Here is a 22,494-nt window from a genome sequence, read left to right on the forward strand (position 1 = left end):
CCTCCCTATCTCTCCCCTGCCTGCCTCTGCCCTCCCCATCTCTCCCCTCCCCACCTCTCCCCTTTCTACCTCTGCCTCCATCTCTCCCCTTACCCCTTCTCCCCTCCCCATCTCTCCCCTCCCCGCCTCTCCCCTCCCCATCTCTCCCCCCCAACTCTGCCTGCCCCATCTCTCCCCTCCTCGCCTCCCTGTACCGGCGCCCAGTCCCAGCACCTGCAGGCCGCCTTCCCGACCTCCCGCCTGGCCTGTCCCTTCTCCCAAATGTCAAACCTGATGGTGGTTCCTCTTCTTGCTGATGAAGAAGTTCAGAGGGAGGAGGCTCAGGAAGACAGCAATGGCAGTGAGGGCAGCGGGTCCTAGAAGCTGGACACAGAAGGGACAGATGTCACAAGATGCCTCTGGGAGCCCAGCTGGAGACCCCGAGGGATCTGGTCAGTCTTGGGGAGAGGGGATCAGACTTGGGTCCTAAGGGGGGGGTGTCAGAGAGTCTGAGGAAGGCAGCCACCGGGTCACAGAGACCGGGACTCACGGGGGTCCACAGAAGGAGACACCTGCTGAGGACGGAGTCCTTCTGCATCCGGGAGGGGAAGGATGCAGCTCACAGGATGTGGGCGGGGGGTGGGGGGAATATTCAACACAGGTTGTGCTTCTAGATGGCCGGGCAAGGGAGGTATGCCTGGCCGGAATGGTGGAGCTGGACGTCTGGACTCAGGATCTGGGTTCAAATCCCAGCTCTGACACCCCCTAGTGTGGCCTCAGGCAGTTACTCACCCTCCCTAAGCGGCAGTTTCCTCCTCTGTTAAACGGAAACAGAGCTGTCCCACAGCCTATCGTGAGTGCCCGTGTCATACAATCGACGACCACCCCGGTCCTCATTTCACCCCCACGGGCTGCCAGATTTAGCAAAGAAACCTCTAGGACACCAGCCCAGGTAAATCTGGCTTTCAGATAAGTTTTTAGGGTAAGTATGTCCCATGCAATACTCCATTTATCTGAAATTCATATTTAACTGGAATCCTGTGTTTTGTCTGGCAGCCCATCCACGCCCCAGCTGTGTGACTTTCGGACACTGTGTTCCCTCTCGGCTGTGGTTTGTCTGGAAAATCTGCAGGTGTGGGATGGAATAAAGGATTTTTAAGTGCCTGTGACTTTTGGAGACTCCTCCTGAGGTTATTTGGGCCCATTCTCGAGACCAGCCCCACCCCTCCCCCAAGGCTGTGGGCCTCAGTTTCCCCCCTCAGCCCCTAAGAACAGTTTTCTTATCTCCTTGATATCCCAGCGAGCCAGTTTCATTTATGCAGCAAGGGTGTCTCCCAGTGGCTGGATGGAGAAGTGCCCAGAAGGCAAACGCCAGCCCGTCCCAGCCAGAGTGGGGAAAATACTCAAAGAAATGTGAATCAAAGGTTAAACTCTCTGCAAAACTGGTATCCTTTAGCGAAAATTCTACAAATGCTGACTGTAGCAACCCCGAGGCCCCCTCTCCTTAACCAGGAGCTCAGGGTGACCCTCTGAGGTTAGGGACTGTCTGCCAAGAGGCGGGGAACTTGATGGGTGTGTCGTCTGCAGATTCGCTCTAGTCCTGAGACTGCGGGCGCGATGCCCTGAATTTTCCGACGAGCCCTCCCTCTCTCCCTAGCAATAACAGCTACGTTTCTGGACCTCAGGTCAGGACCTGTCTGAAGCGCCTTACTGACCTTTCTGAGTACCTAAGGCATGCCAGGCCCTAGAATACAAGGTCTCGAGTCAGAAAGGGTCCTGGCCCCGTGTCCTACAGGCTGCATGGAGGCAGGAGAGGGGCAACAACGATGATAACACGCACCAGGTGGCGTTTTAGAGGCTGCCACACTGGCTCAGAATCCATAAGCCGTGGACACTCCCCCCCAGGGGCCTGCGAACCGTGGCACGTGGCCGGATCCCTCCTCCTTTTCTTGCACAGCCCGCAAGCTGTACCAAAATTACTAATGGCTTTTTGCGTTTTTAAATGGTTGAAGACAATCAAAAGGAGAAGACTATTTCAGGACGTGGGAAAGTTACGTAAAATTCAGTGTCCATAAATAGTTTTCTTGCAACACCACCATGCCGATGCGATCAGTGTTGTCTGCGGCCGCTTTTGCACCAGAAGAGCACAGGTGAATAGTTCTGAAAGAGATCGTGTGGTCCCCAATATCTACAACAGTTACGATCTGGTCCTTTACGGAAAAGTTATGGAGCCTGGCACTGACGCCGGGAGCAGAGATGGAATAAGATCTTCAGATGCACTGTCCCGCCTGGGTATGTAATTAACCACACAGCAAATACTTACAAAGTCCCACTGTGTGCCACACCCATCTAAGTGCTTTACAAGTATCAGCACATTTCACACCTCAAGGCCGGCAGGGGCACCATTGTTCATTACCATCCTCACCTTACAGTTGGGGAAATGAGCCACAGGGAGGCTAAGCTACTTGTGCCAGGTTTTACAACTTGCAAGTGGTGGTAAAAGCAACGTCTGAACCCAGTCCGTCCCACTGCCAAGTCTGTGCTTTTAATTAAAAAAAGAAAATCCTACATCACAAAGTAGATGTGAGGAAGTCAGGAAAAGGTCTGATTTTTCTTTTTTTTTTGGCCACATGGCCACTTTATGCCTTTTGAAAAACTAGGTAGCAAATTCTTGCCCCTCCAGTGTTCTCTTTCTGTCTTTTTTGTTGACGTTACTGCTGCCCCAGAGTTGCTGGTAACTTCAAAACATGCTTCATCAGGGTACCTACGTGGTACCCTGATATCACAGCCAAGAAGTGTCAGTGTCATCATCATCATTATCATCATTTTATAGATGAGGATAGTGAGGCCCAGCGAGGGTGAGCATCTTGCCCCAGGTCAAGCGAGGGCCATCCTTGACCAAGACTTTGCCCGTCGTATCAGCACTCAGTGCGAAGATGAAGACTGGATTCAGGAAAGACAGAGGGGGCGGAGGGAGAGAAGACAGCTCAAATCCGTCTCCCTCTGCCCCAGCTCACCTGCCACAGGTAGACAAAGCAGACAACGATCCAGACAAGCGGCAGCCACAGCCCGTTCAGGTAGATGACGCTCTCCGTCAGCCGCTGCACGTCCACGGACACCAGGTTCACCACGTCCCCCACCGCGCTGGCCTTTCTGGAGCCGCTGGACAGAGCCAGGACCTGGGCGGGGCGGGAGGAACGAGACCCGAGTTGGAAGGAAGGATGGGGCGTGGGGCAGGCACGGAGGTTCATGGTGTGGGCTGAGCAAGAGCACAGCAACCCAGCAGGCCTGGCCCTGAGCTGGGCTGCCCTTGCTGGTACGTCCAGGTCTCTTTATCATCGGAGCCTCAGTTCACGCATCTGTAAAGTGGGCTCGTCGAATCTCCTGAGCCAGCCTCCCAGGGCCGTTGTGAGAATCCACCGAGATGACAGATCCGTAAATACTCTGAAATCCTACAGCATGGGAGCAATAATCATTAACAACGCAAAACATAAAAACCTTGGATTCCTGACAAGAATGGTGGTCTTCGGCTGAGTGCTAACCGTGTCCCAGCCTCTGGGCTAAACCCACAGGCTCATGGCTCTCTGGCCTGGAGCAGGCACTGCCGTAGTTCATTCAACCCAAAACGCCGTGGAGAAAACGCTCTCTATTTTTGTATCGCTAAGGAAAAAAATCAACGCCGATTAAGTAAGACCTGCAAGACACATCTTGATTTCAGAAGCGGTGAAAAAGCAAGAAAGAAAAGTGAGACTAGAATCAACGAAATGCACCATTACCAACCCCATTTTACAGCTCAGGAAACTGAGGCACAGAGAAATTGACCAACATGCCCAAAGTCAGAGGGCTTGGAAGTGGGGCCGGCCCCGTGGCCGAGTCGTTACGTTCTTGCATTCCGCTTCGGCGGCCCAGGGTTTCGCTGGTTCGGATCCTGGGCACGGACGTGGCACTGCTCATCAGGCCATGCTGAGGTGGCATCCCACATGCCACAACTAGCAGGACCCACGACTAAAAATATGCAACTATGTACTGGAGGGCTTTTGGGAGAAGAAGAAGAAGAAGAAGAAAAGGAAGATTGGCAACAAATGTTAGCTCAGGGCCAATCTTAAAAAAAAAAAAAGAAGGCTTGCAAGTGGCTAGGCCAGGATTGGAATCCAGTATGACTGAGGCACGACTCGGGCCAGACGGGGTGTTAGATTGACCCCTGTGGGCATTAATGTGCCTCTCAGACACCCACCTGGTTCTCTGGCAGACCCAAATCTGCCCTGACTCTGGGGTCACAGCGGACCCCTTCCAGCCTGCAGAGTGCAAAGTTCTGCTTGCAACCCTGCATCTACTACGTGGACAGGGAAGGAGTATGTCAAGGCCAACAGATCAGGAGACGACTGTCATTGACAAGATAGCTCTTAAACTCACAGATCTAAGAGGAGGGGCCCTCCATGCCACGGGGGGCCACGTGGAGAAGCACCAGGGTCCATCAGAGGTGGGGGAGGGGGGACTGTGGGCAAGAGCCTGTGCTGTGGTTTTTCACAGGAAGGAAGGGTCCGGCAGGTTCAGGATCGGCCAGTGTCAATCATTTCAGCAGGCTCTGGGGCTGTGCCGGGTGGTCTGGCACCCGCCCTGGGGTGATCAGGGCCCAGGACAGCGGCCTGGAGTGTGAGAGCCATAAAGGGGGCGCTTGGGGGTGTGAGCTCCGGATTGGTGGGTTGGCGTAGGAAGGCTGTGCTCTAGGTGCGTCATCTGCTATCTCTAGGAACCGGCGGTCCCTCCAGTGTCAGCAAGACCCCAGTTGTCAACGCACCAGATGCGGACAATAAAAAGACACGGTTAATACAGAAGCAGCCCAGAGGGTGGAACGGGGGGGTCTGACCTCATCAGAGGAAGGAGGCGTCCCTAAGGAGGGAGTGGGAAGAGCAGAGGCCTCAGGCCATCTTCCCGTCAGCCTCGACTCAAGATTTGGACTCGCGAGACTGGACAGGCCACACCCAGCTCCAGCGGCCTCCTCTGGGGACAGCAGGCAGGGCAGTGCCAGGGCTGTCCGTGTGGCCACACACATGAGCTGTTCCCTTTGTCCCCCTCGGGGCTGGAGGGCCCTGGCTCAGATACTCCAGACCCCACAGGAGCCAACCTCTCTTACAGCAGCAGTCTCATGGAGTCGCCTCCGGGGTCCCCTGAGGGGACAAGAGTCCCTGCACAGAGGGAAGCCAAAGCTATGACTTCCCTCCAGGTGTTCACGGTTCACTAGCCGCCCAGATGCAATTTACCAGCAGGTCAGGGGTCATTTTTCCTGGGAGCCGTGTTGCCTGGTAACACAGCTGACAGTCCACCTTTATCTGATTTCCACACAGCCTGCAGGTTCACCTTTATACTCACGGGGCATGAGTGGAAGGTAACTACATGAAGAGGAGTGGAAAGGATGTCCGGGCAGTGGGAACAGCAAGTGCAAAGGCCCTGAGGTGGGAGGGTGCCTGGTGTGTTTGAGGGTGCCTGGCATGTCTGTGGCTGGAGGGCGGTGAGGAAGAGAGAAGGTATATGATATGATGAGGTTGGGAAGATCCCAGGGTCAGATCACACAGGGCTTTATGGAAATAACCAAGGAGGTGAGAGTGTAGTGCCCGTGCTATAGCGAAGTAATGAATGAGAGTGTTTTCAGGCACAGATGATACTAACAGGTTAGTGAGGTTTTCCTTCCTGGCTGCAACATTTGTATGTAAATCAGGGCAGGATGGAACGAGGGGAAAGCCCCACGCTTACCCCCCGGGGCTCACCTTTCTGTACACCAGGCCAGTGAGGGCCGTTCGCAGCCTCATCTGCAGTATCTTGAGTCTGTACATGCACTGCTGCTCGAACAGCGTTTGCAGGCAGGCGGAGAGGAACATCAGTGCCGCAAGGAGAAAGCCCTTCCAGGCCGGGGTGTGGGGGTCGCCGATAAATTCCAGAAAAAGGCTTGCGGGAGACAGAGGGAGAAGGGACAGCTGATGAGAGAAGGTACCCAGGGTCTTCCCTTGTCCACGCCTGGCCGGGGCTGGAGGGTCGGACATTGTGGTAGCTTTTGTTTTTTTTTTTGCAAAAAATGGCTGTGACGATTTCCCCCGCTGTCCTCGCTCACTTTCGATGTGACTTGCGGCTCCTCCAGCCAAGATGTGGAGTTTTTATCCTCCCCGGTGCCAGGCTGAAGGGCATCCCCACAAAATTCAAATGTCAAGGTCCTAACCCCAGTGCCTCAGAGTGCCACTGTGTTGGAGAGGGGGCCTTTGAAGAGGTGATAAGGTTAAAATGGCGCCGTGAAGGTGGGACCCTAGTGCTGTCGGATTGGTGTCCTGCAAGAGGAAATTTGGGCACCCGAGAAGACACCAGGGGTGCACGGGCACAGAGGAAAGCCCGTGTGGGGACACAAAGAGCCGAGAGAGGGCTCGGAAGAAAGCCACCTTGATCTGGGACTTGCAGCCTCCAGAACCGTGAGAAAGCACCTTTCTGTCAGTTAAGCCGCCCCGAGTCTGCACTACTTTGTTTCAGCGACCCTCGCAAACGAATACACCGCCCCTTGGATCCGGGCTGGCGGTGGAACCAGCTTCAGCCAACAGAACACGGTGGAAGTGACACCGTGCCAGCTCTGAGCCCGGGGCCTCAAGAGAAAACGCAGCTGGTGCTGTTTGTCTCCGACCCCTGTCACGCGGCCACGTGAACAAGCCAGAGCTCGCCTTTTGGAGGATAAGAGACCACGTGGAGCGGAGACAAGCTGTCCCAGCTGAGACCGTCTCAGACCGGCCAGGCTCCAGCCATCTCTGCAGCTGACTGCAGACGCACGAGTGAATCCGGCCAAGAAGAGAAGGACCACCCAGCTGAGCCTGGCCCGAATTGCTGACCCACATTCTCATAAGCAAATACATGACGTTAAGCCCTCTGCTTTCGGGATGTTTTGTTACACAGCAAACGCTAACTGATACGGCCACGTTAGAGTTCACTCATTTTCCCTCCCTGAGGTCGGCTGCTTTCTCATTGATATTTGTCCCTCCTCAGTGTCTCTTTCACCCATCCCCCAGGGCCCGGAGCGGCAGAGACCTAGGCAGAGGCAGAAAGAGGGCTGAAGTCCCCCTGGCCCTGGAAGGGCGCCATGAAGGGCCCACCGGCCTCACTTAGCAAGGCACTCAAGGCCTGAACTCACCTGAGGAGCTTGGGGACAGCGAACCTGAAGACGTCACTGATGATCAGGCTGAGGGTCCCCAGGAGGAAGGTGGGGCGGAACACCCGCCAGATGGCCCTCAGCAGGGGGCCCCTCTGGCTCCCTTCTCGCTGCAGGAAGGGCTCCGTCTCGGGGTCCTCCAGGCCACGGCCTCCTCTCCTTTGAGACGCTACTGCCTTGGTGTGCCTTGGGGGAGAGGAGAAGCTGGCTCTGGGCCCTTGCAATAGACTAAATGTTCGTGTCCCCCCTTCCCCCGAATTCACCTTGAAACCAACCCCCAACATGATGATATTAGGGCGGGGCCTTTGGGAGGTGACTAGATCATGAGGATGGGGCCCTCAGGAGTGGGATTAGTGTCCTTATGAAAGGGACCCCAGAGAGCTCCCTCCGCCTTCCACCACGTGGGGACACAGTGAGAAGATGGCCGCCTAGGAGCCAGGGAGCTGGCCCTCCCCAGACACCGAATCTGCTGGCGTCTTGATCTTGGACTGCCAGCCTCCAGCGCTGTGAGCAACTCATTTCCGTTGTTCATAAGCCGCCCCCGGCTGTGCCATTTTGTAATGGCAGCTGAATGGACTCGCACATCCTTTTCAGCATCCGCGGAGGTGGCCTCGGAGCCGCCGGCAGCAGGACCAGGCGTTCCAGGGGTATTTTCCCAGCAAGCGGGGTGGGTGGGCATGCAGCCGGCCTCGCTCCCTCACCTCTTCTTCCCTGTCCTCCAGAAGACCCCCTTATTATGAGACAGCCAGCCAGGGGAGGGATGGGGTGGGGCCCTAAGGCCTCACGGAGGCAATGGGAACACACACGCATTGAGCACCTTCTGTGTACCAGGTCCCCCTTAGCGCTAAGAGCCCGGCAAGCCCAGGGCTATTCCCATTTCACAGACGAGGACACTCAGGCTCCGAGGTGGCCGTGTCCAAAGGCACAGAGCTGAGAAGTCAGAGAACTGCCGTCTGATCCCAACTCTCAGCCTGCGGAGCCCAGGCCCTTTTTGATCTGTTCTGACGCTCCCCCTTCCTCGGTTTCCACAACTGGCCAGCCCTTAGGTGGTTCTGAACCGGTTTAGAACTCGTTTAGAATCACAGCTGATGTCTGTGGGCCTGGCACTTCCGGTCTGGATGAAACCACAGGCAGAAGCTCAGGCAGCCTTGATGCTGAAGATCAAAGATCACTGGCCTTGGTCATAACCAGGGGCCGCAGGGAGAGCCAGGGTGAGGGAGGGAGAGGAGGTGGGGGAGAGGCAGGGGGCAGGTTGGTCCTCAGCCACAGGGAGACACTGGCAGTGATGCAGCTGCTGACAACTCAGTTGCTGTGTGGCCTCGGGCAGACTGTTGCCCTCTCTGTGCCTCTGTGTCCTTGTGTATGAAAGGATGGGCCTGGTCCCACTCTCCAAGTCCCTTCCAGCTCTGACCACCTATGGGGTTATCAGCAATTTCAACGCCCCATTTACAGAGCTGGGACCCGGGCCGGGCACTGGGACCAGCCCATGACGTGTACGAGCGCATCGACTCCTCCTGACCTCACTGCCCGGTGGGTATCATGGGCTCCCCATGTTACCTGGGAGTCGACTGAGGCTCTGAGAGGTGGGGACAGCTGCCCAAGGCCACACAGTGAGGACAGAGCAGAGATTCGAGCCCAGATTTCAATTCACGGTTCACACGGTGCCTCTCTGTGAGCCCCACCCCCCACCAAAAATTAAAAAAAGAAGGAGCCTTGGTGAGTGCGTGTGGCCCGACCCTCGCTGACAAGGTCACGGCCTTGCCCTTCACCCCTGGCCCGCAGGTGTGCTGTTTGGTTTGGCGTCTCTGGAAGGTTGTGGATTGGCCTCCCACACGGAGCTGGGCACGGCCCGGCGCTCACAGACATTTTGGTATTTGGGGTCCAAATGCCAAAAGGATGTCACCTCCTTGCAGAGGCCATCCCCAAGCCCCGTCCGCATCAGATCCCATGGTCTAATTCACAGCTGGGCTCACCCTCCTCAACTCTCTCCCTCACTTCTCTGTCTCGTTAGAACTCCGGGCATGTAGACCTTTTGCTTGTATTTTCCCCAGCACCTGGTTCAGCTCCTAAGGGCAGCAGGCGCTCAATAAATGCGGATTGTGCGCCGTGTGCAAAGGGCCTAAGAGGAGCGCCTGGTGCATGATGTTATAAAGATTTGAGGAAGGAAGGAAAGAAGGAAGGGTGGAAGCTAGCAGCTTGGTTTGTGGACAGAACTTGGCCTGGGAGCCAGGAGACCGAGGTTCCAATGCCTGGTCTGTCCCCTCCCCTCGGAGCCTCAGTGTTTCCGTCTGTAAAATGGGGTGGGCAGAGGCCACTGGGAGGGCTCTTTCCAGCTGGAAGGTTTGCCCAGTTCTGTTCCAGCTGCTCGCCCAGCCCTCTGAGTCACGGTGCTCAACCGTCAGGCTCCATAGCAAATGTCCCCCTCCCCAGCGGGTCTCAATTTCCATCAAGGAAGGTCTCGAGACCCGTGTCTTGTCTTTGGTCTCTGGACGGAAGGCCATTTAGTGCAGGATTCGCAAATGACCACAGGGTGAGGAGGGGTCTGAGTGAGTGGCCAGGGCTAAGTTGGGGGGGGGTGCAAAAGGGAGTGGTGGAGACTGGGGCAAGCTGAAGAACACATGGCCGGTGCCTCAGGGCAGCCACGACCCAGACCCCCTCTCCTGTTGCCGGGCGGGGATGCGACCTGGCGCTGCCACTCTGCTTTGAGAGAGACCAGAGTGCCAGATTTTTATGTGAGCTCTCTAAGATTTTCAATGTTGGCAACTTATTAAAAAAACAAAACAAAAAAGCCCCAAACCACAAGAACAACAAAACACCAAGTGGGCCAAACATATCTTGTGACTCTGACTTGGTCAGGAGGTGCTTGGCCTGTAACCTCTTGGGATGATGTCCTCTCCCTTCCCTCCCCTTTCCAAATTGCAAAATATTTCAGAAATGATGCCAAAGCTCTCTCTGTGTGTAATCAGTCAGCTCAGAAAATGACTGAGCCCGGATCTCGGCGTAACATGTATTTCTCACTTCCTCCTGTCTGTTGTCTACGGGGTCTCAAACTGTTCTGGAGAATATTTCTATCCACTTGCTCCCATACTGGGTGACAATCATTCTCATGCTGGCAGGGGAGGCCAGGGCTGGGAGAGAGTGGACAAGACCGCCAGGCCCTTTTGAATGAACTCTGCCCCTCAAACGTCACCTAAGAGTGGAGGGGCCGTATGGCAAGGTACGCCTAGGGCGAGAGAGAGTGGCTGTCTTGATTCATTCCCGTTACTCACTCCCTTTGGAAAATACACCCTATTCTTTTGGGGAGCAGCCCCTCTGCGCCCCGTGTGGCTCTGAATCATGGGGCCTGGCCCCTGGCCACGGGATGGGCCCCTGAGAGGCACATGACTCAAGCCAGCCAATCAGAGGCCTTCCTTAGGATTTTCTATATGGATGCTAGGAGAGAGAGGCTTGCTCATTCGGCTGGAGGGGCTGAACTGGTATAGTATGTGACAGGCCAATACACAGCCATCAGCTGGGCTGAGACATGCAGGGAAAGAATTTGGACATCCTTCAGGTTCCTGGATCCAGCCATACCTGAGGCTAGATTGACTTTTTTAGCTACAGGGGCCAGCAGACTCTCTGTCTCTCTCCATTTCTTTCTCTTTCCAGAGATGCCCCAGAGGGCAAGAGTGAGGGAGAGTGGACAGGACTAGAAAGAGCTTGAAATCCCCTGGATAACTGATATCGCTTGAGCTTTTACCATTTTCGAGGAATTCCCTAAGTTCTTTCCTATAAATGAATTTTTCCATCCCCCACAAGCTAGGAGCTAGGGGCTGACAGCCTCCCCATTGGAGAGAGAAGGAAGCTGAGGCCCAGGAAACGAACAGCTCAGGTAAAGAAGTAAGTGAGCAGTTGCCTGCGTGTTGAGGATGGCACCCAGCCCTCCACCACCAGGCTGTCTCCTGCCAGCCATTCCACCATCCAGCTTCCTTCTGGGGGCCTCCAGGGGCTCCCTCTTTGTCCTTCTGGGACCCGCAAAGCACTCTGGGAGGGGATGCACCTTGAGCCTGACCGGTTAATGCTCTGAGATCAGCTGGCAGGCGGGGGACAGTGGCGGGGAGCCCAGGGGAGGCTCTAGGCCTGTATTTGGGGCCGAACGGTGCGCTCTGCTGAGGAGCAGCCGGCTGAGCTCTCGCGCTCCGCACACTCACCGCCGGGCCGCGCTGCGGGTCCTTGTCCATTCTCTCTCGAGCTGGGAAACAAGTTGTCCCGAGGAGTTTTCTCTCCCAAGCGTCCAGAGGTCTCTTAGTCCCAGCGGCTTCTTGAAGCCCCTCCAGACCAGCCTGTCAAAGAGCATCATCAGGCCAGCTCCTCCTGCTGTCCACCCCTGCGGGGGGCTGGCTTGGTGGCTGTGTGACCCGGGGCAAGTCCCTTTACCTCTCTGTGCCTCTGCGGGCCCCTTGGGAAAATGAAAGCAACTGATCTAACTGCACCTGACATTTGGGGCATGTCTCAGTTTGCAAAAGATCATCTCATTTAATTCTCACGTGAGCCTGTAGATTACTATTGACCCATTTTACCGATGAGGAAGAAAACTGAGGCTCAGAGAGATGAAGTGACCTAACTCTGCGTGGCAGGGGAGATAAACCTCCCTAGGAGTCAACAGTCCAGAGTTGAAAACACTCACTGTGCAGGAAACCTGAACTCCTCCCTCAGCTTTAAATGTCCCCACTTTCCTCTTCATTCACAGCTCCAGCCACCTGGCCTCAGGACCTTTGCACATGCATGTTGCCTTGCTGAAAACTCTTTTCCTGCCACTTCTTACTCATTGTTCACTTCTGGGCTTACACGTGATTTCCTTAGAAGCCCACTTTGACGACTCCCCCAATCCAGGTAGATTTCCCCATTATAAGCTCCCATACTTTCCTGAACTTTTTCTTTATAATGCTTTGCAATTAAGATTATTTACTTTTTCGGTGTGATTATTTATTGATTGTCTTTCTCCTCCGTTGAACAGTAAGCAACACAGGGGCAAAGACCTTTATTCTCCTCCTCTGTATCTCTACCTGCTGGCACAGGGCACAAGAAAATTTGTCAAAGGAAGCCACTTATCAGCTCTGTGACCTTGGGCAAGTCGCTTCCCACCAATGGACCTCAATTTTCTCACCTTAAAATGAGAGTGTTGTTTCCATACGTGGGACTGGCCTGTGCGATGACGGTAGTCGGCACATACACAAGAAATTAATTCCTATAGATTTCCATAGCGGGAGCGTTCCCATCTTTTCGGGTCTCTGGAATCCCCCTGACGACACCGAGGAGGAGGTCTTGTGTGGAGCTGGTCTTGAGCTTCTCTCTGAGACTTTCAAGGTCCCTCCCTAACGCAGAGCATCAGTTCTCATCTAGAAATTATTAATGGCGCTTGGTTCTCACTGAAATGACTTTGGGAGGTGGACATGGCCCATGACTCTATAGATCTTCCTGATTTGGGCAGCGATAGAAAATTTCCTTTTTTTTTTTTGAGGAAGATTAGCCCTGAGCTAACATCTGCTGCCAATCCTCCTCTTTTTGTGAGGAAGACTGGCCCTGAGCTAACATCCATGCCCATCTTCCTCTACTTTCTATGTGGGACGCCTACCACAGCATGGCTTGCCAAGCGGGGCCATGTCCGCACCCGGGATCTGAACCGGCGAACCCCGGGCCGCCAAAGCGGAACGTGTGCGCTTAACCGCTGAGCCACCGGGCCGGCCCCCAGAGAGTTTCCTTTTAAAAAAAGTCTATTAAAGTAGTGAAAGTGAGTTGATTTAAAGAAAAAGACTTTCGATAAATAGCGTACAAGGATACTCCAACAAGGCAAGAAGCTTGAAGAGTGGTCCACAAACGCCCACGTTTGGGAAACAGAGAGCTGGGTCCTCCTGGAGCTGTTTAGGAAATGTCTACGCTCTCTCCACCCCCCAGAGCATCCTGGTCTTCATTTATGTAACAACCACTTTCTACAACACTCATTAGGGGCGAGGCCCTGTGCTAAGTGCCTCACAAGCCTTATCTCATTTAATCCTCACAACCTCATGAAGCGGATGCTATTATCATCCTCATTTTACAGATGCGGAGACTGAGGCACAGAGAGGGTAAGGAGCTTGCCCAAGGTCACACAGCCAGGAAGTGGTGGGGCTCGGATTCAAATCCAGGTGCTCCCGAGGTCTGACGGCAGTGTGGTCATCAGGAGGGGGCCTGGTAGGTGGGCACGTTCTCTGTGCCTGGTGTGCTGGCCCTGGAGGGACATCCGTCTTCTCCACCAGCCTGGGAGACCCCGGGGAGTAAAGATGTGATCTTTTACCTCCTCACCCGCAGTGCTTAGCACATAGTAGGTGCCTATTAAATGTTGGTGGGTGACTGAAGCCGAGTAATAGATGTGATTTTATTGAGCGCCTGCTGTGTACAAGCACTAAGCACTTTATGGTGAACGAAGGTAGAGTTGTCCCCATTTCACAGAGGAGAAAACCGAGACCCTGAATGTTTGTGTTACGGCCGGCTGAGACAGAGCCAGGATTGAGACCCAGACCTCACTCCAGTGGGTGGATGGGAAGGGGATGTAGGTGGTGGACACATGGAATCTGAGAGGGCAGCTCTGAGGCGGGGCCCGAGTCAGCCTGGCTGACCTCGGCAGGCTCTTGGGGGAAACTCATGGGGGAAGAGCTGTGGTGACAAATAAGGGCAGCAAATGCAAGCAGGTGGGGGCACCCCCTTGGCCCCTTCTCTGCTACTTTACTTACCCAGAAACCCACCAGAACGTGGCCTTGGAGGGGAAGGAGGCCCCAGCCTCTGGACATGGATTCTGGAAAGACAAACGACGGGGAGAGGGAAGACTTGGTCTCATGTGGCACGGCCAGGATGTCCTGGTCCAGCTTAGCCATGGTCCAAAAGTGCTCACCGAGGTGCCCTGTCCCTTGTCTACTTGGCAGAGGTGGACACTTATGGGCTTGGGGCTTCCCAGCAGGCAAGGCGAAAAGGGACTTGGCCACAGGACTGACAACACCCACAAGGCGAGACCTAACAGTTTTCCAGAACAACTGTTGTTAACGCCGAGACCAAGAAGCTCTCCCAGCCAGGACCGTGCATGACACGGAAAACAGCATCCTCAACAACGTCCCCAGTGAACGTAGTGAGGAAATGAAGCGGGATCTGTGCTGAGGTTTTGCCAGCTGCTCCAGAAAGACTGCACAGATCTATGCTCTCCACCAGTAGGCACGAGGGTGCCCTTTTCACCACATCTTTGCCATCACTTGTTATCCATTTTTAATTTTTCTCTGCCATTCTCATAGGAAAAAACCCCCAAACTCTAGTTATAGTTTTACCTTGATTATTCGAGCAGCTAAGCATCTTTTCCGATGACCTCAGCCCAGCTGTCTCTTCTCAGGGAATTCTTTCCTGATTTCCCAGACTATCAGTGGACCCTGCTGTAAACTCTCACGGATAGTGAACTTCTGCAGAATTTACCCCAGTCGCAATTTCCCACGTGTTTCTGTAAATATGTGATTAATGTTTGGTTCCCTGACTTGGCTGTTAGCTGCATGAGGACAGGAACCACATCTGTTCGGTCACCATAGATCTCAGCACTTAGCTGGGCATACAGCAGGGGCTGGCAAGTGACGGCGCCCGGGGCCGAATCCGGCCCACGGCTTGTCTCTGCAAATAAAGTTTTATCGGAACACAGCCATGCTCTTTGCTGACATGTGGTCTGCGGCTGCTATCATAACACAACCGCCGAGCTGAGTCGTTGCCACAGAGACAATACGGCCCCAAAGCCTAAAGTATTTCCCGTCTTGCTCTGGACGGAAAGAGTTGGCCACCCCATGGCACAGAGTAGACAGGCAATAAGTACACTTCTTGCTGAATAACAGGATGAATGAAAAATTAAAGGTTTGTGCTCTAGGTCCCCCCCATTTGGACACACACGGGGACAGACCAGAATGGAACAGGGACAAGGGGTTGGAAACACGGTGACTTACAGACTGCTGGGGGTCTTTATGGAAGAAGGGGGGTCGATCAGCGAGGCAGGCCAGCGCAAACTGTGCCACCACCAGAGACAAGCACAGGTAGGTTGACAGGTGGCGGAAGGGGTCGCTCTGGAAGTCCTAGGGAGAGAAAGAGAAGTCCCACTGAGTCTGGCAGGCAGACGGGGGCCACCTGAGGCTGGGGAGGAGCGGAGGCCGGGGAGGGTGTGTAACGGGGGGAGAGGCTGAGGCTGAACAGGGTTTCTGATGGGGGGCAGTGCCTAAGCAGGGGCTGGACCTGCAGGGTTTGAAAGAGAGAGCCCCCGGCATTCCTGGCACCCCTGATTTATGAGCACCCGACTTACAAGCCTTCTGTCCGTACAAAGGGAGGGCCAGGTACAAACGGAGGGCCAGGGGTTTGCTCTTAGTGGGGTGACAACTGGCCACAGCCACTGGGACATGAGTTGAGGAGACATTTCGCCTTTTTTCCTTGTGCCATGAAGGAAATCCTTTCTTTCTTTCTTTCTTTTCTTTTTTTTTTTTTTGAGGAAGATTAGCCCTGAGCTAACATCTGCTGCCAATCCTCCTCTTTTTGCTGAGGAAGACTGGCCCTGAGCTCACATCCATGCGCATCTTCCTCTACTGTCTATGTGGGACGCCTACCACAGCATGGCTTGCCAAGTGGTGCCATGTCCGCACCCGGGATCTGAACTGGCGAACCCCGGGCCGCCAAAGCAGAACGTGTGCACTTAACCACTGCACCACCGGGCCGGCCCCAGGAAATCCTTTTTCCATTCAGCCCCTCCCCCCTAATCTCCAATCCTGCTCCCGTGTGGCCAGTGTTCTCTAGTTTAAGAAGGAAACTGGTCTTATTGAGCCTTTACTCCACCCTGGGCCCATGCAGGAGTCTTTATATGCACTGTCTCATCATGTCCCTCCCCACTCTGACCCCAGCTGGGGTTTTACTGGCTCTGTTTTGCGTGTGGGGACATCGAGGCTCAGAGAAGTGGCAGCAGCTTGCTCAAGGGCACACAGGTGACCTGACCTGGTGTTATTTGAACGCCTGGACCCACTATGCCCAGGAGCTCCCACCTACATGAGCTAAGAAATCCCCTTGGACTTTTTTTCCCTTAAGCTAGTGTGAGTTGAGTTTCTGTGGCTTAACACCAGAGCCCTAGTTTCAGATCACAGTTCCCCTATTGGATTTTTATACTCTTCTGTTTTTCTTTTTTTTGCAGAGAGTGGACAATTTGATATTCCAACTACTTTATGGCGCACCTTCCCCGGACTGCCATTTTTACTACTGTTTCTGTCGGAAAGTTTATTCTGAATCTGGGTGGCATGGACTCGGGTTCTGCGCTCCTGAGCTGCATGACCTCGAGGAGGTCATTCGCTTCTCTTAGCCTTACTTTCCTCGTCTTTAAAATGGGGCTGATGGAATCAACCACGGAGCGTTCTTGAGAGAATCCAAGGAAGACGAGACGTAAAGTGCTGGCCGCGGGGCCCTCGCCCCTGGTCGGAGCTCCAGACCATCTGTGGGCCCAATTTATTATTTCTCTGCTGGTTCCAAAGAGCTGAGTGAGAAGCCAACTGTGGGAACCCACCCTTTCATAAATCAGAGGATGGCCTGTGGATTTCCTCGTTAGTTACAAAGGTTACTTTGTAAAAGTCTGGCCTTAAACACAGAGCGTGTCTCTCCACCTTCTCCTTCTAGAAGCAGGACGCAGTAACCATTTGGCTCAAGAAATGGCGATCAGCAGCTTGCTGCATTTGGCATCCTGACCCGGAAGTTATGGGTGGAGGCACCACGCATGCAAGTGGCCTTCCACTGGGGGCTATTTTGCAATGATTGGTAACGTCCACAGACATTTGGGGTTACCATAATGAGGGGTGCTACTGGCATCTAGTGGATAGAGGCCCGGGATGCTGGTCGATATCCTTCAATGCACAGGACAGCTCCCCCTCCCAAAAAAAGAAGTGTGTCACGTACTGAGGTTGAGACAGCTTAGTCTAGGCTGTATATTTTTCTCGTTGCAGATAAAATGATCCATCAGGCCCCCTACCATGGAAATGCTGCTTCTCAGGCTGGGAAACAGAAATGGGGTGAGTGTGCAAAATGCGTGTGTAAATACAGATGTATGGGAGCACGGTTGTGGGTGAGAATAGGTGAGAATGAGCGGAAATGTGTATGCACACAGAGGGAGAGTGTGCACAGGCGTGTCCTGGAGGAGGTCATCGAGAGGACTTGACCCCTGGCTGACTCTCGAGCTGGATGGGGGCAATGGGATGCTCCTCCCGCGTCCCATGCTCAGAATGTACATTCCGCCCACTGTTCCCACACTAGGAGCCGCTTCGAGGACTCAGCCTTGAGAGGAACGTGTTGTCGAGACCGTCTGGACAGGGAACACGTGACTGAACCCCATTAAGGCGTCTCTATCAACTTTTAAGATTCGAGTGGGCGGGTGTGGAGAGCCACGCGTCTTGTGGTACCCAAGACAAGCCTCGTAGGTGAGTTCCCTTCTTGTTACACCTGCCACCTCCCAATCTGGAGTGCCCCCTTCTTTCTTCCGGCTCTCCTTGCCGTCCCTGTAGGGGCTGGTTTCAGACTCCACCCGGGAACTCTGAGGCTGTGAACCATCAGTGTGTCTGCGCCCAGACAGCTGTGGAGGGATGTGTGAATGGATGTGCCTTGTGGGACTGTGGGCTCTTTGCACTCAAGTCACATGGGAGCTTGAGGGCATGGCCACAACTGGGTGGCAAGGAGCATGAGTGGACGTGTGCAGGTGTGCGTGTGTGTGTGTGATGTTTTGGAGTCTGTGGTTGTGTGATGAGTGAATAGGAGCATACAAGTGTGTGACTGGTGTGCCAGTAACGTGTGCAATGTGAATGTGTAAGACAAGGGGAATTTGAATCCATAAAACGGACAATGGGTACTTCTGTGTGAGGGAGCGCATTTGTGTGTTGCTAGAGTTTAAGCGGCTGTGGCGTGTGTGTCTCTGAGTAGAGAATAAGTCATGTGAGGACAGGGAGGGAGGAAGGATGGGACCCACACTTGAAACTGCCATATTGGTTTCCCCAGGTGGCCCAGGCCCCCCGCTTACCCCTCGCAAGGCCTGCTGGGTGGCGCTGGTAGCTGGCAAGAGAAGGCAGAGCAGCCAGTACCCAAACAGCACCCCGGATGCCTGGACTCCCTTCTTCCTGTCTGTGTGGATCAGGAACACAGCGAGGCTCTGGACAAGAGAGGCAGGATGGGTCCCTTAAGGTGGTAGGGAGGGGAGGGGAGCGGAGGAGCCGGGGAGGGAGGGAGCCCCACTCTGCCCCACACCCTTCGCCAGGGCAGGAAAAGCAGCAGCCAGGAGCAAGCCAGCAAGCTGGGGATGTCATTACCATTGTGGTGAGCCACACGGTGGGGTGGATGAGGAATTCCGGGGCCTGGGGCGTTCCCCGCTGGATTCTCCAGAGAGTCACAGACACGCTGGAGGTGCAGAGGATTATGAGGGCAAAGCCAAGCACCTGGGGAAACAGGCTTAGATAAGGCCGGTGGGTGACAAGAAAGATGGCGGCCAACTGGACGGCAGCTCTGGATGGGGCGCTGTAACATACTAACGTTGTAATTTAACAGTGCCAATGTGAAAGATGCTAAAGATAAAGCAGTAAGGGGTGTTGCCGATGCATCCTGACCTGTGGCTGACATATAAACGATGCCCCACCAGGGCCTGAGCCCGCACAGGGTTTGCCACCTGCGGGCGGTGCTCCCACAGCACAGGCGAGATGCTTTAGGTAGAAGGGAACAGCATGAAATGAAATGTACTCACCGGGTGAAAAAGTTACACCCTCTTCGAGTCTCTTTCAATCCCTACTATTAAATCAAGGAGAAACTCAGTTGGGGCCGGTCTATCTCTAGGCTCTCTCTCTAAGATGTCCTTCTCTCTTTTGAACAAGAGAAAGCAAGAATGTGGGAAAGCGTGCACATGGGGAGAGAAGGCCAGACCCCGGCACGCTGCAGAAACGATCGTGAGGACCTCAGTTTGTCTAGAGCAGGGTCGGGAGACCGCCGCCCGAAGACCGAATCTGGCCAGCTGCCTGTTTTCATATGACCTGGGAGCTTAGAATGGTTTTGACATTTTTCAACTGTTGAACCAAACTCAAAAAAAAAGTATAATATGTCATGACATGTGGAAATGACATGAAATTCAAATTGCAGGGACTATAATAAGGTTTTATTGAAACATGCTGGCGCCTATTTGTTTACTGTTGCCTGGGGCTGCTTTCCTGCTGCACCGGGCAGAATCGAGTAGTTGGGACCCTCAAACCTCAAAGACGTACCAGCTGGCCCTTTAAGGAAGAGCGTGTTGACCCCTGGATAGAGGGTCGGCAAGAGAACAAAAATTAACCCGGTAGTGTGAGGTTGAAGGAAGCTTGAAGGACGTGCTTGCAGAAGCTGGGAGGAGAAGGGGCTGAGGAGTGGAAAGCTCACACTTGGAATGTCCGTGTTTTTCTAACACGCTCAAATAAATCCACAACAATTTTAAGAACTGTTCTTTAGCGTCGAAACAAAAAAAGGAGGGAAACACAAAAATCAATGCATAACTAAGATTTTGAAAGGTTCATCCTAGTGTGGTCCTAAAGGCACCGTGTGTGTCCCAGGGGTGTACACAGCCCACTCTGGGGAATGCCAAGTTACGGCGGCCGTCAGCTTTCCGGGAAGGTGGGAGCATCCCGATGTGTGTGTTGACGGATGCACGGATTGTCATAATTACGAAATCTCTTCGGGAGACTTGGCCCCACTGAGTCTGCGTCCGAGGCCTCTGGAGTATTGCTGCTCCCTTAACAGTTTCCCTGCTTGACCCCAGCCTGTGTGCTCCCTGATGGGAGGCGTGCCCACTCTGGGGTCTCTGCTGCACTCCAGGCTGCTTCCCCCGCCCTAGGCTCCCAGAGGCGGTGGCTACCATTTTGGCCTTGAAGAGGGGGGACATCCGGAGGTAGCCCTTGCCATGGCGGTGGATGTAGAGGAGGTGGATGGGGCCCAGGACCCAGAGGTACAGGGGGGGCACCCAGACCCCTGCCGTTTTCAGGAAGCACAGGTTCAGCAGGTGGGCAGCCGCAGGCTCGGGCTCCGTCTGGTTCCAGACCTGAGGGAACACCAGGGCGACCCTTAGGATGGTACAATGCAGGGGTCCGAAACTCACCTGCTTGGGAGGCCAGGCAACTTTTTGGACCCCTAACATGTACATGAAGATGTGCCATGCATTTGGGGTGCCTCAGCTACTTAAATCCTAACATCAACCCTACTGATTTTGCAGCTGAGGCCCAGAGAGGTTGAGTAACTTGGCTGATGTCACTCAGCTGGAAAGTGGTGGTGCTGGGATTTGAGCCAAATCAGTGGGGTCCCGGAGTCTGGGATGCCCGGGATCTGTGATGAGTGCTGGGCATGGACTGTCACTTAATCCTTACAACAATTCTAGGAGGTAGGTGTTACTGTCCCCATTTCACAGACCAGGAAACTGAGGCACCGAGAGGGTAACAGCCTCCTTCAGGCCCCTACAAATAGGAAGTGGCAGAGCTGACTCCCACCACGGCCTGTCTGACCCCAAAGCTTGTTCTATGGGGGGGGTAGGGGGTGGGAGGTCTTGATCTGTGGTTCTTATCTTAGCGCTCTGCTGGCCTTTAACCCGAGAAGAAGTTCGAATGGGATGTTTATAGGACACAGCCTCTTCGCTCTCTCCCTACCATATTAATAGTCCCCATCTCTCTCCCCACTGGTTATCTTTCCTCCTGGCTTCACCATTCACCAGCTATGTGAGCTTCAATCTCCCTGTGCCTCAGTTTCCTTTTCTGCAAAGGGAGGATAATAGGAGAATCCACCTTTAAGGGCTGTCTTAAATGTACTAATGTTGGTAAAGGGCATAGACTAAGCCCTCAGTTAACCTCAGCTATTGTTTCCTAACCTACCTGGACCCCGAAATCTTGGGAGTTTGCGACCCTCCCCGCACCCGATGAGCTTCACTCCCCAGAGTCTATTGCTGAGATCCTGGAGGAGAGGCCGCCAGGGAGGTGGAGGTTCCGGAGCTTTCTGCAAAGAAGGGTCAGAGTCCCCGTAGCAGGGGGTCAGGAGGCTGCTGGCACGGGGCGGGCTCTCCTGGGGGCCGGCTTGAGTAAAGGGCTTGCCTTTCGCGGGCAGGTCTCCTCCCTTCCCGGGGATTCTGGGGGGCTCTCCCCTCCCCAGTTATAGAGATCCACCCGGAGGAAAAGGGGAGTGTGTGTGTGTGGGCGGGACACTCACCCCGGGGCCTGCGCAGGGCTCCCCAGGAGCGGCCATCGGGCGTCGTCCGTCGGGCCGTCGGTCGGTCGGTCTGTCGGCCAGTCCCTGGGCAGCTGCCTACCCCGCTCCCGGCCGGGGAGAGGGGTGGGGCCCGGCAGCCCGGCGGGGATTCGAGCTCGGGGATCGCCAGGTCCCGGGCAAGGTCCAGCGGCGCGGCGGGGGCGGGGCGGGGCGGGAAGGGGTGAACCGAGGTGATGGGGGGTGGGGATCAGCTAGGCCCCAGCGGGCACCCGGAGAGGGAGGGGATCCCAGGGCCCCAGAAAGTCCCCATATAATCTTCCTTCCCCTTGCGACGTGTCATCCCAAACTTCCCGCACACGCTGGACCCAACAATTCCAGGAATTTATGCTGATAAAGGAACCTAACAGGTGTGCACACGCCGAGTGTCCAAACCGGGGTGGGGGATGGGGGAGAGAGGCTCGAACCACAGTCTCCCGGCCGGCGGGGACGGACACAGTCTGCCTCCCGGGTGTTGGGAAGGTTTTAAGAAGATTGCTAATAAAGAGCATAGTGCAGTGCCTGGCACACAGTAAATGTTCAGTAAGAGTTAGCTGTTATTATTAGCACTTTATTAATAGGTTGCTAAGCAGTGGTTCAAAGTGCCATTGCAGAAATATATGAATATGGAAAGACGGTTGTTGAATGCTAAGTGAAAAAAGAGATTATAATACAAAATAGTCTATGATGTTTTTGGGAAAAAAAAATGTACGCTAGATTGGGGAAAATGGGGAAGAAAGTCAACTCATTTATTTTCCTCTCTTAGGTCTTAAAGCAAAGTGTGTCCCCAGCCATGAGTTCTTTTTGCAAATGACTCTATGTAACCTACCTGCATAGAGAAAAAGAAAAGCAGTGATCATGGGAATCTTCATTTTCTTTTTCTTTTCTATTTTCCTTCCTTCTGCAGGGAGCACGTAATCCTTTCAAGATAGGAATGAAAGACAGCTTTTTTCAGACACACAAGCACAAGTGCTCATGTTGGGTGAAGAATTAAAACCCTCCACACTCCCCCCCCCCCCCCCCCCCCCCCCCCCCCCCCCCCCCCC

General features: G+C 54.3%; 1 protein-coding gene across 3 annotated transcripts in view; it reads right to left on the reverse strand.

Annotated features, from left to right (window-relative positions):
• ABCC6 (ATP binding cassette subfamily C member 6) overlaps positions 1–22,494 on the reverse strand; it is a 60,691-nt gene that overhangs the window by 37,761 nt on the left and 436 nt on the right. The window contains exons 1-12 of one of the 3 annotated variants that reach the window (XM_046668486.1): positions 21,413–22,356; positions 21,082–21,202; positions 20,079–20,261; positions 18,517–18,642; positions 18,231–18,359; positions 15,145–15,270; positions 13,909–13,970; positions 11,350–11,481; positions 7,142–7,345; positions 5,745–5,922; positions 2,997–3,158; positions 271–363 (exon numbers count right to left, since the gene is read on the reverse strand). In XM_046668486.1, coding sequence (XP_046524442.1) covers positions 271–363; positions 2,997–3,158; positions 5,745–5,922; positions 7,142–7,345; positions 11,350–11,481; positions 13,909–13,970; positions 15,145–15,270; positions 18,231–18,359; positions 18,517–18,642; positions 20,079–20,105 — 1,239 coding nt within the window. In that variant the 5' untranslated portion in view covers positions 20,106–20,261; positions 21,082–21,202; positions 21,413–22,356. Of the gene's footprint in view, positions 1–270; positions 364–2,996; positions 3,159–5,744; positions 5,923–7,141; positions 7,346–11,349; positions 11,482–13,908; positions 13,971–15,144; positions 15,271–18,230; positions 18,360–18,516; positions 18,643–20,078; positions 20,262–21,081; positions 21,203–21,412; positions 22,369–22,494 lie in introns of those variants that run through there. The other 2 variants (XR_006889560.1, XM_046668485.1) reach the window with 2 other exon arrangements.

The sequence above is a fragment of the Equus quagga genome, chromosome 7 (assembly GCF_021613505.1).
Source record: "Equus quagga isolate Etosha38 chromosome 7, UCLA_HA_Equagga_1.0, whole genome shotgun sequence".
Classification (NCBI taxonomy): domain Eukaryota; kingdom Metazoa; phylum Chordata; class Mammalia; order Perissodactyla; family Equidae; genus Equus; species Equus quagga.